At 38.3% G+C, this 16,586-nt stretch overlaps 1 protein-coding gene across 3 annotated transcripts in view; it reads left to right on the top strand.

Annotated features, from left to right (window-relative positions):
- The first annotated feature begins 9,324 nt into the window (after positions 1-9,324).
- Positions 9,325-16,586, top strand: part of AHR (aryl hydrocarbon receptor) — a 72,012-nt gene continuing 64,750 nt past the window's right edge. Inside the window, exons 1-2 of one of the 3 annotated variants that reach the window (XM_039332697.1) lie at positions 9,325-10,282; positions 11,123-11,250. In XM_039332697.1, the coding sequence (XP_039188631.1) occupies positions 10,139-10,282; positions 11,123-11,250 (272 nt within the window). In that variant the 5' untranslated portion in view covers positions 9,325-10,138. Of the gene's footprint in view, positions 10,283-10,312; positions 10,834-11,122; positions 11,251-16,586 lie in introns of those variants that run through there. The other 2 variants (XM_039332716.1, XM_039332707.1) reach the window with 2 other exon arrangements.

Genomic DNA, 16,586 nt, shown 5'->3' with positions numbered 1-16,586 from the left:
TAACTTTTAAGAACTCTTTTGGGAAATCATTAATTTGGTGGATCATTATAATGGTGTTGGTATAGCATATCTGAATTTCAGCAAAACATTTGACAATATTTTCTTATGCTACCCAGTTAATAATACTATAAAATGCAGAATGAAAGCTATTACTATCCTCCTAATTGCTTTTCAAATATTAGCCAAAATATTATTTATTAGCAAGATTAGAATTTTAACTGTTGTTTGTAATTAGGGTTGTTTATTACTAGATATATATTATACAGTGCTTTTTTTGTCATAGAACACACAGGAACAGAGTTCTGACACCTTTTTTTCAATGGATTTTCCAAGTTTTAAAAGTAACTTTTGAAAATTTGATGTTTGGTCCATGTGGACTTGAATTGCCCTGTCAAGCGTAGCAGGTTGGTGGTAAAATCATTAAAACGGTGCATGTGGGCTGTTTGTGTGTTGAGTGTTGAGCATACTTGGTCCGCACTGGTTGTGATGGTGCTGCTTGGCTTGTGGCACTGCTCAGCTTGTGACTGGTCGTGTGGTTGCATGCTGAGTGCTTACTGCGGGTGGCGACTTTTATGTTTCATTACACACAACTGATTAACAAGATGTGAGTTCCCGCACCTTTTTCCTTTAAAAAAAAAGCACTGGTATTATATATATCATTTATGGAAACAATATTTATCAAATATCAGAATAACAGAATAAAAGAGTTGGAAGTGGCCTTAGCGGTCTTCTAGTCCAACCTCTGCTCAGGGAGGAAACCCTATACCATTTCAGACAAATAATTTTCTGATCTCTTCCTAAAGAAGTGTTGCAGCACCCACAATGTCTGGAGGCATGTTGTTCTACTATTGATTGTTCTAACTATCAGGAAATTTCCCCTTAGTTCTAGGTTGGTTCTCTCTTTGATTAGTTTCCATCCATTGTTTTTGGTTTTGCCTTCAGCTGTTTTGGAGAACAGCTTGACCTTTTCTTCTTTGTGGCAACACTGATATTGTAACATTACAATCATGTTACCACTAGTCCTTCTTTTCATTAAACTAGGCACGATGCCTACCCAGTTCTTGCAACTGTTCTTCATATATTTTAACTTCCAATCTCCTAATCATCTTTATTACTCTTCTCTGCACTTTTTCTAGAGTCTCAACATCTTTTTTATAGTTTGTCAACCCAAACTGGATGCAATATTGCAAGTGTGGTCTTATAAAGTGGTACTAATATTTCACTTGATCTTGATTCTATCCCTCTATTAATGCAGCTTAGGATTGCATTGGCTTTTTGGGCAGTTGCACCATCTCTGACAAATGATGATCCAGCCTCTGCTTGAAAACCTCCAATGAAGAGAACTCACCACTCTCAAGGGTCTGAAGAGCAATATCCTATCTTCTTTAGGCTTTTCTGATTGCTAAATTTATCCAGCTCCTTTAACTTTTAATCATAGAGCTTTGTATCTATCTTGGTAATCCTCCTCTGATCTCTAATTTGGGTGTGTCTTCTTTGATCTGTACTGTTCAGATTTGGATACAGGAGTCTAAATGAGTGTGGTCAGGAATCTGGGTTCTGTATTCTTGTTAATATAACCCAAAACATGTATTTGTAGATCCTCAACATTAAAAGGAACATTTATAATATTCTTTTCCTTTTTCACAGGTGCACCACAGTACTGGCTAATCTTTATTTTTTTCTGTTTTTTCCCATTCCTACAAACTTGGTATCCTTGAATTCCATCATCCAAGTCAACATTTGACAACAAAGTCCCAAGAAATAGCACTTGCTACTCCAATTGGTATTTCTTTCCACGATTAAATAGAGCCATTAATGAGCATTGTTTGGATGTGGTCATTCAGCCAATCATCAGCTCATTTAAAATTAGTTTAATCTAGCCCATATTTTATTATTAATAATAAGAAGAATATCATGAGCAATTCTAATGGTGCTTTTTTTCAATGTCCAGATATGCCAAATCACAGTATTCCTATGATATAGTATGATAATAACTTTGACAAAATTACTTTGATAGTTAGTCTGACATGATTTCCCCCCCCCCAAATTTAGTTTCTCGTAGTTATAGCAAACCTATCCAAATGCTCACGGTACGCTGCTTGATAATCTGTTTGAAAATCTTGTCCACTATAGATGTCAATGATATGAAGATGACATTTGCTTTCCTCAAGTCTTCTGAAACTTCCAATATCTCAGGGGTTGCCATAAAGAAGAGGGCGTCAATTTATTCTCTAAAGTACCTGAGGGCAGAATGGGAAGCAACGAATAGAAAGTAATCAAGTAAATTTGAAAATATGATAGTGGCAATATATAAGAAGCAGAAGGCTAAGGTTATAGTAAATGGGGACACCACCAACACATTTCAAATAACCAAGGGGGTAGGTCAGGGATGGCCACTGTCGCCACTTCTCTTTATCCTAACTCTAGAAATACTCTTAAATAGAATTAGAGAAAACTGAGAAATAAAGGGAATGAAAAGAGAAGAATTCAAAGCACAGCCTTTGTGGATGATATGATATTTACCACTGAAGAATCTTTGGAATCCGGTTCCAGTCTAATACGAGAAATAGAAAAATATGGGGAAATATCTGGACTTAAAATTAACAAAAGGAAAACCAAAATGATAGTTAAAAACTTAACAACAAATAAGAAAAAAAGAATTAGAAAAGGAAATGGATTTACAAATTGTAAAAAAAATTAAATATTTAGGGCTATGGTTGACTGCGAGATGTTCGTCCTTAAAGGAGGATAATTATATGGTATTAGTCCAACAAATAAAGAAGGATTTGGAAAAGTGGGGGAGGTTACAACTATCGCTTTTAGGTAGGATTGCAACTACTAAAATGAATATCCTACTTAAATTATTATACTTATTTCAGACAATTCCCATATCATTAGATAAGAAATTTTTTGGAGAACTTAATAAAATTATTACAAAATATGTTTGGTTAAGAAAGAAGGAGAAGATAAAATTACTCTCTCTCCAAGACAACAGAAGTAGAGGTGGCTTTGGACTCCTGGCATGGGAAATTTATTACAAAGCAGCAATTCTGGTCTGGATAAGAGATTGGGCTAACTTAAATAAAAGAAGAATTTTAACACTGGAAGGGCACGATTTACAGAAGGGGTGGCATGCCTTCATGTGGGATAAAGGAAATAGGATACACTCATATTTCTATAGACATAAAATAAGAGATGCACTGTTATGAACCTGGGAGGATATAAGGAAAAAACACTATAGGAAAATTCCTTGCTGGCTATCTACCATGGAGACAATGATCCACCCTAACGTTGGATATAAGCAAAATGCCCACATACTCAGAAACTTTAGATAAAGAGGGGAAGCCCAAAAACAGTCAGTTATTAAAAGAACAGGGAATAACTATTGATTGGTGGTCATATTTATAATTGCAATCTAGATATAAGAAAAATGTGGAAGAATGAGGAATTGACACGGAACTAAAACAATTAGACAAACTATTGATAGGCCCTGAGGGAAAATTAATATCCAAAATATATAAAAATTTATTAGAATTTGATAGATTAGAGGAGATAGTGAAAGAACCGATGATTGCATGGGCAAAAAACATAGGGCACAATATAGAATTAGAAGATTGGGAAAGAATTTGGAATAAAAACTACAAAATAACAAAATCCGCTACATATAAGGAAAATCAATAGCCCCTGCAAGATTGGCCAAAATGTATCCAAACCAAAGCCCAAAATGTTGGAAATGTAACTATCGTCGAGGTACTTCTTTCATGCTTGGTGGTTGTGCCCTGAAGCAAAAAAATATTGGACCAAGATACAAGGGTGGCTACAAGACTTAACAAAATGTCAAATCGAATTAAACCTGGAAACATTTCTCCTGGGATTACTTAAAAAAGAAATTTGATAAGAAAATAAGATATCTGATTTTACATATTTTAACTGCAGCAGGAATTGCATTTGCGCAATACTGGAAGGAATGCAATATACCACCAGAGGGATTGATTATTCAGAAAATATATGAATGTGCCGAAATGGACAAACTCACTTTAGAATTAAAAGAAAAAGATGATTTGGAATTTTATGCAGTTTGGTAAAAATGGTATATTTGGATAGACAATAGAAACAAAAATTGGAAATATACATAATGCTATTGTGGGTTAATGTTGAATGTACATAGTATATATATTGTACAGAATGTTGATCCAAAGTATATAAAAATGACACAGTCTGCTGAATGTGTACTGTATAAAGGAAAATGATATTATGTAGCTTTATTAAAAATAAAGTTTGTTTAAAAAAAAGGAAAGTAATCAAGGAGAGAACCAACTTAGAATTAAGAGGAAATTTCCTGCAGTTAGAACAATTAATCAGTGGAACCATTTGCTTTCAGAAGTTGTGGGAGGTTTTAAGAAAGAGATTGGACAATCATTTGTTTGAAATCATATAGGTATCTATGGAGATTCTCAGTCATCCAGGTCATGGTTGTCCCAAAGGTGTTTTTTCAAGAAGCAATTGGACTTTTTCTTTGAAGACATTTCAAGACATCCAAGAAGCTTCTTTAGCTCTGACTGTTGGGGAATGGAAGGATTTATATTCCTTGTAGCCAGCTGGTCATTTGCATTCTTTTAGAGAATCGTTGAGGTCACCTGAGTGATGCTGTAGGAGCTTCTTGGATGAGAAGCAATATGTCTTCAAAGAAAAACAAGAAAGTCCAATTATTCTTGAAAAAGCACCTTTGGGAAATGGCATAGGATTTCTTGCTTGAGTAGGTGTTTGAAATAGAAGACCTCCAAGGTCCCTTCCAACTTTGTTATTCTTTTATTCTAGAGTTACTAAAAGCATTTTTGTAACCATTTCTATTACTTCCTTCAGTGTCCTAGAATATAGTTTATCTAGGCTTTGAATTTCTTTAACTTACTTCTTTCTTAATTCATTCTTGCTTGTTCTAAGCCGTAGTTGTTTTATATCGCCAAAGCATAATGATGAGAAACTAGGACTCCAGATGGTTAGTTTCAAATGATATTAGATTTCAGGAATACCATCCAGTCATTTGTAGCTATACGAAATATTACAGATAAAGATAATTAAAGATCAACACCAATCAGAACCACAACACTGGCTGATTATTTGAACTGGCTGGACCAGCAATATTTTCCACCTATAATGTGGGTAATAGCACTATGGCAACAAGAGTCAGATAGACTGCTTCCTCTGAACACTAGTATAGTGAATGGAGAGACGGGGCTTTGGACATCACTACCACTTGACCTATTTCTTGAAGAAGATAAAAAGCTATGCAACCTGAAGTAATTTTTCAACCTTTTAGGCAGCGGTTGTTAAGCAAATGCCATGATTGTTAAGCAAACCCATTTATTTTAATGAGTGTTTTTTGCCAGTTATTGTTGCTAAATGTGGTCATGTGATTGCAGAATACCACAATGGGTCATAAAGCTGACCTGCCTAATGTGGTCACATAACTGCAATGGGAGCAGATAAGGGTGGTGAAGAGGATGTAAAGCACCCATTCTGTGACTGTCATAACTTCAATCAATCCATATATGCAGGCACCCTAACTCTAACACATATACTTTTAATGCATTTAGCAACTAACCTTCAATTCTACGCTTGGTCTAAATCAGCAAATATACAATAATATTTCTTTCTCACTTTCTCACAGTGACCAACTGAAGAACAAAACTCTGATCTGCAGTCTCTATGACAACTATATAGAAACACTACCTTTTTTTTTCTCATTGTCACTTTACTGTATCATTTGAATCAGAATTTGCAAATACCTTTTGGGGCTTAATACATTAGTTCTGTAATAACTTTTTTCATTCACTCTTGTTATGATTCCCTTTACATAAAGAAACAATAATGGCATTCTTCCAATCCTCTAGCAGTTTTTATATACATATTAAACAAGTTGCAAACTCAACCCCACCCTAACATTCTTCCAGTTATACTGTTCTTGGGTATCTGCAGAGAGAGAAGAAATAACATGTACAGTCACTATATTCATGCAAATGCTGTGACTTATTACTGCATTAGATGTCCTGATGTAGGGAAATAATTGCAACATTTGTATAATTTCTATAATTCCATCATGCTATTAGCACCATCTGTACCTGCAGCTTAACTAACTGTGTTTTTTTAATGTTTTCACATTCATGACTTTCTTGTCATGCATTTTTTTCTTGTACAAACATTTATAAAACATTCATTCCAATTTTAATCTCCAACATATCACTATAATTTCTACACACATTTCTAGAATATTTCTTCCAGATTCCATCATTTCAGTTTCATCATATTCATTTCATCACTTTCATTTTTATTTTTTGTTTATTTTGCTGAAGGTTCCTTGTTTAATCATTTCCACCTAGTAATAACTTTCTTTTGTCTTTTTTTTTTTTTGCAGTGATCATTTCCTTATATAGATTTTTATCTTCATTTACAGGCTCTTTCAATTCATTCCATCAAGCAGTCTTAATCATGTTTCTCACGGATATAACTACACATTTCAATGGTACTTTGAAACAGAATTCTTTTTATACTATTCCAAGCAATATTCAAATAATTTTTCCTTATGTCTACTTTCCATTCATCTGTTAGGAGATGAATTTTTTGTTCTAACACTTTCTCATGAAAACGTTACTGCTTCTCCTGTGGTTGTTCTGCTGTAGTTTCTTTTCTTCCATGTCCATTCCCCTCCACACACTTTTGATGCCTCCAAAAACATTCAGGACCTCTCATTACTCTTGTAGGTAAAGGTTTCTCTTGCCCAGTCACGTCTGACTTTAGGCAATGGTGCTCATTTCTGTTTCTTAATCGAGGGAGCCAGCATTGTCTAAAGATATTTCTGTAGTCATACACTGAGGTTCATGGAACTCTGTTACCTTCCTACCAAAATGGTACCTATTTATCTACTCACATTTGCATGCTAGGTGGGCAGCATCTGGGGTGAGCAGATTTCTTTTTAGTTTCATCTGTGAAACTAGTCTATACCTCTGATATTTCCAACCAGAATTAATTAGATCTGAATTTGTTTAGCTTTTCAGAATATCTACCTATAAAGATATTTTGAATACCAAAATCAAAATTGAAATAAGACTGGAAAGAACAAGGTATTGATTTAATAAGATGGCCTCAATTGCAAATACAATTGAGATATAAGTTGGCTAGAAAAGATGTTATAAACTGGAAATATTTTTATTAGGTATAATATTAGAAAAAATTGATGAGGAAATATATACTTAATGTTGCATGTATTGATAGTAGTAAGAATTGTATTTGCTTAGTGCTGCAAAAATGAAGAAACACTACCTAAAGAAGAAATGATCAAGAAAACACTGAACTAAATAGAAATGGACAGATCAATATTGAAGAGTAAAGAAAAAGAAGATATAGAATAATTTTAAATATGAGATGTGGTTTATCATTGGTTGGAAAAAAGGGGTAGAGATTAGGAATTTAATATGTATTATTAAGTAAAAAAATGGACTCTGACAACATGCTGTTTTACTAATCTTTATTAATAGAAAATTAATAAAATATAAAAAGATTACTCATGGTTAGTCTGGTTTTACCTAATTGAGGTTAATGAATTAGAATAAAGCTGTATTGTTTTATTTCCAGTTTTTAGGACTATCTATGCAATCTGGCTAATTTTCTGTCCTATTCTAAAAAAAGTGGTCTTTAATGAGACCAATTGTTTTTAAATGTATCTATTTTCTATCTAGCTTCTAAAGTTGCAGGGGTTTTGGAAGAGAAAAATTAGCTGCATTATGTTGTAGCTAGTACCTGTTCCACCAAATGAACATAGAACTAAAACTCCTAATTTTGTACGTTCAATCTTATTCTCAACTGTTCATCACACTTAAGTCTTCTAACTGATGAATAAGGTTTAAATGGGCAGATAATAATTTATTATTTTTGATTTCATTCTTTCATCTGTATAGGTCAATTATAGCTATAGTTAGGTAATCACTTGTAGTCATGAAATATTAACACTAGATAGTGTTTCTGGACATTGCACGTACCTCTGTCTTTTATTCTTGCATTTACATTAGGCAATACTCTTTCAAGCTTACTCCACTGGGCAGCAAGTTCTAAAAAATGTTGGAACTTGAACAGAAATCTTATTTTTATTAAATTTGCATGCAAACATGGTAATATATACAATTGTTCTCCTAAAGAAGAATTGCATAAAAGTTATATAATTGTTTGGTGTGGATTCATAGGTAAAACCATTAATATATAATTTTCTTTACTATGACATTTTTGGGAAGACTTAGAACAGGGCTTTTCAACCAGTGGTACGATTACCACCTGTGGTACATTGGCACCTGGCAAGTAGTACGTGACCATCCTAGAAAAGTAGCGGCGGAGGAAAATGAATTGAACCGGTGGCAGCACCGCACAAGCCTGAGAGATGGCTGGAGCTGCAGGGCTGTCAGGGCTCAGCGGAAATGCCAGGATCAGCGCTTCTTTGGGACTGTCAGGGCTCAGTGGAAGCACCAGGATCAGTGCCAGGCTTCAGCTGGAGCTCGGTGCTGATCCTGGTGCTTCTGGTGAGTCCAGAAGAAGCGCCAATCAGCTGGAACGTTGCAGCATCTCCAGGGTCTTGTGATTTACATTCAGATGCTTGGCAACTGATTCATATTTATGATGGTCACAGTGTCCCAGGGTCATGTGAAGTGACCAAAACCTGCTGCAATCACCCAGCAGATTGGGGGAATAAAAACCAAACACCCCCCCACCCCACCCCCGCTGCCAATCCTCAAAAGAAATGCTCACAACAATGAAAACCTCGGACAGGAGGAAGAGCGCCACCAGGTGGGCAGGCAGGTGTCTTGTTCGGCTGTGGCTGGGGGCACTTTTTTCAGTACCATTGTAACTTCGAACAATCACTAAGCGAACTATTGTAAGTCAAGGTCTACCTTTATCACTTTTTTCCTTTTTTTTTCTTTTGGTCATTAAGTTTTTAACACCTTGCTAGGCAACTGGTGGTACTCGGATGTCACCATATCCTAAAAGTGGTACAATGGGTGAAAAGGTTGAAAAGCCCTGTTCTAGAACACATCTACATTCTAAAAATAAACCATGTCTCTTACTTAAGAATATCTTCACACACCTGAGATTTCTAAATTTATTTGGATCCAGTAGTTTTAAGATCATACAGTTCTAGATCAGGGGTGTCAAACTCAATTTCATTGTGGGCCACATCAGCATTGCGGTTGCCCTTGGGGGGGGCTGGGGGTGTGTGGTCAGGGTGGCCTTTTGGGTGGGCATGGCCAGCTCTATATCATTCGGTTCAAGGGTGCCTGTAGGGCCCTGGGCAGGAGTGTGACAGATCTGAGGGTCTCTGGCAGAAGGGGGTGGACCAAGGCAAGTGCCAAGGATGGTCCACTGGAAGAGCCTTACTGCCTGCTGAAACCCCTCCACTGGAACCCATCAAGCCATATATGTGAAGTAGGCAAGGGCCATTTGCTGGCTACTTCCAGGCGATGGTGCATTTCTTCATTCCTCACAAAGGGTGACATCTCCCCAGCATGCACCCAGGGGACAGGGCCAACGCAGTAGGGGTGGGTTCCTTGTTTCCAGATGGCCTTGTGGAGCTAAGACCAAATGAGTTTCAGCATAGATGTCCACCACAAAATTGTACATTGGCTCCTAGCCAACCTGCGCCAGGGCCAAGACAATGGGGGCTGTTCCCTCACTGTTTCCAAGATGGCTTCACGGGCCACATGAAACCACTTTGCGGGCCACATCTGGCCCCGGGCCTTGTGTTTCACATGTCTGGTCTAGATTATACTATTCTTTTTAAGACTGGCATAAAGAGATATTTACTCTCAGTAATTTTTAAAAACTATAGTTTAAATGTAGAAGTATAGCAGGTGTGAATTGTTTATGACAATCATTTCCGATCCAAGAATTTTTGATTGTGCTGTTTGCACTCGCATTCCAATTTATGGGTAGGGTACCAGATTGGAGAAGCTTGCAGCCCACATGGCTTTTCTCCACTTGAACTTGAAATCTGCTAGGCTTTGTCACCCATTATCTCGGAGGGAGATCAGATGATCTGCAATTCCTGCAAAGGTTCCAATTGAAGTAGAGCCAGCGTTCAGCGGGAATAGCCCATGTTATGCAGACATCAAGTTATACCACCCGCGGGGGGTGGACAGCAAATATTCCCCTGCGAACTATTTCCGCCGCGCCTATATTTCTAGCACTTCATTTACAAAGAGGCAAAATCGCCTTCGAAAGTCCTTTAAGGGCTACCCCGAAGGTAGGCAGCCGTGTGCCAAGGCGGCCCGGAGATCGTCCTGGGGCTCCGAGGGTGAACTCTGCTACCCGCCTTTATTTTTTCCCGTCGCTTAAGGCTGCTTTCTTCCGCCTGGCTTCCGATCATGGCGGGGCTTCGGTTCCCTTCCGCTGCCTTAGCCACACTGAGGCCTCCTCGGTGGGCTGTGGGCCGGGCCCGCGGGAGGGGAAAGGACTGGCGGCTTAGCCGGGTCGCTGCTGACCGGGAACCCGCGGCAGACTTCTGCCGCAGCCCAGGAAGACAGGCAGGGATCGGCGATGGGAGGAGAAAACACGAAACGTAACCAGGCCCTCTGGCTCCTCGAAGAACGCCGCTGCTGACGACAGCGGCGAGGCGAGCTTTGCGGAGGGGAAGGGAGGTTTCGCTTCCAGCCGTGGCAGCCGCTTAGGTCCCTTTGCTCCTGACGAGAAGGGGAGGGGAGAGCCAATCGGTCCGCCGGTCGGCAGCCGCCTCCGCACCTGTTTCGGAGACCCCGCCCTGCGGCTGCCCAGAGGCACCTACCCGCCGGAGGAGGGGTGGGCGACCACGACAACAACGGGGGAGTGGGTGCTGCCGGCGCCGAGCACCTGGCTCTGCTCCCCCCCCCGCCCCAGTCTTTCTCGCCTTCCTTAGTCGGCCGCCCCTCAGGGGACTCCGTGTGGCGGGAAGAGCGGGGGGTTCTGCGTGGCGAGTAGGAACCACACGCAGGGCCGGGCCAAGCAGCGGGTGGAGCCGGGACTCGCTTCGCCGAAAAAGCCCCCTCAAAGCCGTCGCTGTCTGGCACAGTGCCCGGAGCTTTCTTTTCCTTTGCCTTTCCGTTTGTAGCCAGGAGTGAAAACTCAAACTCTCTGCCGAAAACCCTGGTGGCCGAAGAGGAGCCGTAGTGTGGGCGGCAGGATGAATCCCAATGTCACCTACGCCAGCCGCAAGCGGCGGAAACCCGTGCAGAAGATGTAAGGGGAATGTTTTGTCTGGGCGCTGAAGGAAGGAAGTCTTCGGGAGAGGAGGGGAGGAGAAGGAGGGGGAAGGGGAGGTGGACGGGCGCAATGTCTGGCATGTCTTCGCTGCGCATCTGGGCTCTGGCCTCTCCCCTCCTTTACGAAGTGACACCTCTGACCCACTGCCGTGTCTATTGAAACGTGTGGTGTCGCCCTCCTTGCTTCATTAGCAGTTCTTTCCTTTCTTGCAGCTTTGAATTTTACTTGATTTCTCTGCCTCTTTTAAGCGCTTTGGGCTTTTAAGGGGACCCCAGGAGCATTCAGGGTTGCAGGCCTCATTCCGGTGTGCGCTCCTATTCACATCTTTAAAAAGCAACAGAAACCCGGCCCGTGCTTTCTAAAAGCAAGCGACCCTCCCCGCCAAGGGTTTTCGGTGGCCTGAATAAGAGCTTTGCGCAATCTCTGCTCATCTCCTCCGGCCCCTCCCTTTCGCAGTCGCTTCAAGTAACTCGTGGGATGTTTGTAAATAATTAGTAAGCGATTGTTTTCGAGCTATATAAAAAGTTTGCTTTTAAGTCATGGAACATTGATGACTATTTTTTTTAAAGAAAGGAATACTGAGGCCGGGTATTGCTATTTAAATCTATATGTAAAAGGTAGCATTTTAATCATGTCCAGAGGTTTCTTAAAAGTATATGGACTTAGACTTGGATACAGGTTGCTGGACTGAGGATAATTACAATCAAGCCTCAATTCAAGGCCCTGATTTTATGTGGCTCTATAAAAGCCAGGTGGCTGATTAAGCTCAGAAGAAACCTGATAAGTGAGAAAGGATGAAGTTATGTCTTTTAAATCTCTTGGCTGGGTTTTCTAATCAAGAATTTGAGATATTTTAAACAATTACTGAAATTTTAAATAACTTTAAATAATTACTGAAAGTCTGTGGCTGTTAATACAGCTTTTTGCTAAAGTTGACTGTGGGCCCTGATTGTTGTTATCTGATTGCACTAATGCAGAGTGCACTTGGGCCACAGTTTAGTATACATGTGCAAAAAGCCAGTGTATGTGCAGGCTATAAACTGTAACTAAACTGCTGGGTTTTTCTCTGGTCTGAGGATTAATATTCACTCTACATCAGAGCATTTGAAGTTTTCATTTATGCAGTTTTGATGTTATTCTTCTACCTTTTAAAGTATTGGAGAACAACTACAGGTAATCCTCAATTTACGACCACAATTGAGCCCAGAATTTATCTTGCTAAGTGAGAAATTGGTTAAGGGAGTTTTGTCCCATTTTATGACTTTTTGCCACATTTGTTAAGCGAATCACTGCAGTTGTTAAAATTAGTATCAGGGTTTTAAGTAAATCTGGCTTCTTCATTGACATTGCTTGTCGGAAGGCTGCAAAAGATGGTCACATGATCCTGGGACAATGCAACCATCAGAAATATGAACCAGTTGTCAAGCATCTGAATGTAAATAATGTGACCATGGAGATGCTGCAATGGTCTTAGTGTGAAAAATGGTCATAAGTCACTTTTATCAGTGCCATTGTAACTTCAAACAGTCACTAAATGAACTGCTGTAAGTCGAGGGCTACCTTTATAGCAACGGATGTTTTATTTCTGCAAATGGTCAACTATTGAAATCAGAATGAAAGAAGAGTGATATGGGTAGTCCTTGGCTTACAATATTCATTTAGTGAATTTCACCAGCTATTCTACTACAAACATGGATGACCTAAAGCTCTTGCCACTTGCCTCAACCTTTTCAAAAGCTCTGGATGATTTTTGTCCTCAAATTCAAAGAGATCTATATAGCCCTACATTCATAGTCGTGCAATAGCTAGTTCTCTTTATTTGATCTAATAATACAGGTAGTCCATGAATTACAAAGTTCAAAGTTACAACGACACTGGAAAAAAGTGAATAATGATCATTTTTCATACTTAACAAATGTTGCAGCATCCCCATGATCAAGTGATCAAATATTAATTGACTTATGATAATTGCATTGTTTCTGGGGTCATGTGATCACCTTTTTCAACTTTCTGACAAGCAAGGTCAATGGGGAAGCCAGATTCACTTAACAACCCTGTTATTAATTTAACAACTGCAGTGATTCACTTCACTGTAAGAAAGAAACTGGGGAAAAACAGTCTCACTAAACACAGAAATTTTGGGCTCAATTATGCTCATACGCAGAGGACTATCTGTAATGCAACAAATCTATTTTAAAAATTGGCTGTTTTAACATTTCCAAAATTTGGAGGGGGCTCACAACTAGCAATTGCTTGGATAAGTCATGTAGTTTTCTTTACAGGGTTTCAAAAGTGGTCTGTTATTGCCTGCTTCTTGGGCCAGTGACTGGCCCAAGGTCATCTAGGCAGAATTAGAATTCAGTTTTCTAATTACAGGTAGTCCTCAACTTACAACAATTTGTTTAGTAACCAAAGTTACAACGGCACTAAAAATGTGACTTATGACTGTTTTTCAAAGTTATGACCTTTGCAGCATCCCTATCGCGTGATCAAAATTTGGATGCTTGACAACTGGTTCATATTTATTACCATTGCTGGGTCCCAGGGTCATGTGATCACCTTTTGTGACCTGACAAAGTCAATGGGAAGCCAGATTCATTTAACAACTGGGTTGCTAACTTATCAACTGCAGTGATTCACTTAACAATTGTGGCAAGAAAGGTCATAAAATCGGGCAAAACTCAACAAATGTCTCACTTAACAACAGAAACATTGGGTTCAGTTGTGGTCCTTAGTTGAGGACTACCTGTATTACAAAGCCACAATAAGCATTAATCGTAGAGGAAATCCTCTTGGGGACTACCTGTACTAGTTTGATGCATTAACCACTACAACATGCTGGGTCTCTGCAATATTTACATCAGGTTTTAAGAAAGTTCTTTATTTTATGAAATCGTAGATGATCTAGGTATTCATATCAGAAAGTGTATTGAAAAATCACTTAAGGCAAAAATAATTAAATAACATTAATTTCTGTACAATTATATATATAAAAATTATGGCATTGGGATTTTTAAAAAATTAATAAGTGTAAATTCTTAAAAAAATACACTGAAATTAGTAAAATTAACTTTATTATTACTTGATTTGGATTTTAGATCGAGTACTAAAATTATTTTCATTTAATTTAAAATAATCTTAGCATTCAACTTCAGATCTAATTCAAATAACGCATGAAGTTTATTTTGATAATTTGATAATCTGATAATGTCAGATATGACAACTGTTTTTGGTGTTACTAAATTACTAATGTGTTTACTATCTAAGTAGAACTGATGATGAAATATTCATTAGCATAATTACATTGTGTCTACTGATATTTTCCAAAGATTACAGCGAAAGATTATTGGTAATTCTTGTCTTACAACCTTTCATTTAGTAACATTTTGAAGTTATAAGAGCACTGAAAAAAGGCAAAACCAGTCCTTGCATTGGACCACAGCAGTGTCCCCATGGTCACATGATCACAACTGGGCACTTGACCACTAGAATGTACTTATGATTGCAGTATACTAGAGCATTGTAATCACCATTTGCAACCTTCCTTAAGGAACTTCTGGCAAGCAGAGTTAGTGGGGAAGCCAGATTCACTTAACAACTGCTAATTCACTTAATAGCTGCAGTGAAAATTTTATATTGGTACAGTCACATGATAGATGACCTCCAAGGTACTTTCCAACTATTATTATTATCGATCATCGCACAGTCAGCCAGATGTTCAGACTGGATTTGGCATTTTGTCTACCTATCGAGTCCTTACCCAGGACCGGGGATAGGCAGATGTGGATGTTTGATGGTATTACAGATATCGTCGCAGGATGGAAGCAGTTCCTAATAAGGCTGCCTTTTGCAATTGACTAATAGCGAATTTGTCAATGCCAATGGTGTTCAAGTGGCGCTCCAGTTGTTTTGGGATTGCACCCAAGGAGCCTATGACTATTGGTATTACCCTTGCTTGCTTTTGCCACAGTCTTTCTATTTCTATTTGTAGGTCTTTGTATTTTGTTATCTTCTCCAGTTCTTTCTCGTCTATTCTGCTGTCTCCAGGCACTGCAACATCCACTATCCAGACTTTTTTGTCTTTCTTATCGACAATTGTTAAGTCTGGGGTGTTATGTTGCAGGTGCTTGTCTGTTTGAATTCTGAAGTCCCAGAGCAGTTTAATTTATCATTTTCTATGACTTTCTCTATTTTATGATCCCACCAGTTTTTGCTTACCGGCAAATGATATTTTTTGCAGATCTTCCAATGCACCATTGTTGCTACTTTGTCATGCCGCTGCTTGTAATCAGTTTGTGCAATCTTCTTGCAACAGCTTACCAAGGGGTCCACTGTTTCTTCAGCTTCTTTGCATAGGCGGCACTTACTGTCTGTTGCTGTCTTCTCAATTTTGACTTTGTATGCATTTGTCCTTAAGGCTTGGTCTTGTGCAGCCAGAATTAGTCCCTCGGTCTCTTTCTTCAATTTTCCTGCTCTTAGCCATTGCCAGGTTTTATTATTATCTGCGTTCCCAGCTATTTTTTTCATGTATTGGCCATGTAGTGCTTTGTCTTCCCATGCCTCTATTCTGTTCTTCATTTGGTCTTTCTTGTAGGCCAGTTTGGTCTCTCCAGTAGTTAGTAAGCCTTCCTGATATACTAATTTCAGTGCATCTTCATCATGGTTCTTCAGATATTCTTCCAAAGCCATTTTTTCTTCTTCAACCATCTGATGTACTTGTAGCATTCCACGCCCACCTATTTGCCTTGGTAGATAAAGTCTATCAATGTCACTGCGTGGATTATTATTATTATTATTATTATATTATTATTATATTATTATATTATTATTATTATTATTATTATTATTATTAATAGTGGATTAACTATTATTATTATTATTATTATTATTATTATTATTATTATATAACTCAATAATCACATTACTTAACAATGGAAGTTACAGTGCCAACTGTGGTCATAAGACAAAGATCATAAGTACACTAGTTTGAGATCTATACTAATTTTCCAGTTTCATAGTGAATTTATACTTATTGTTACAGAATTCTGATTTATGTGTTTTAATTGTAAGCTTTCCTATCAGAATTGGACAAATATAATTGACAAAAATCTAATTGTATACTTTCTAGTTCTTCATCTATATCACGATCAAACTTTAGCTGGCCAGAATGAAACCACTTTCTTGGTGGTGTCATTGGCCAAAAATAAATCATTATCAATACAGGTAGTCCTCAACATGTGATCACAATTGAGTGAGAAATTTATTAAATGAGTTTTGCCCCATTTTACAACTTTTCTCATCACATTTGTTAA

Source organism: Crotalus tigris, unplaced genomic scaffold, assembly GCF_016545835.1.
Source record: "Crotalus tigris isolate CLP2741 ecotype Arizona unplaced genomic scaffold, ASM1654583v1 scf7180000017624.2573661763:2888555, whole genome shotgun sequence".
Taxonomy (NCBI): domain Eukaryota; kingdom Metazoa; phylum Chordata; class Lepidosauria; order Squamata; family Viperidae; genus Crotalus; species Crotalus tigris.
The sequence above is the reverse complement of the archived record's forward strand: the minus strand, read 5'-3'. Positions and strand labels throughout refer to the sequence as shown.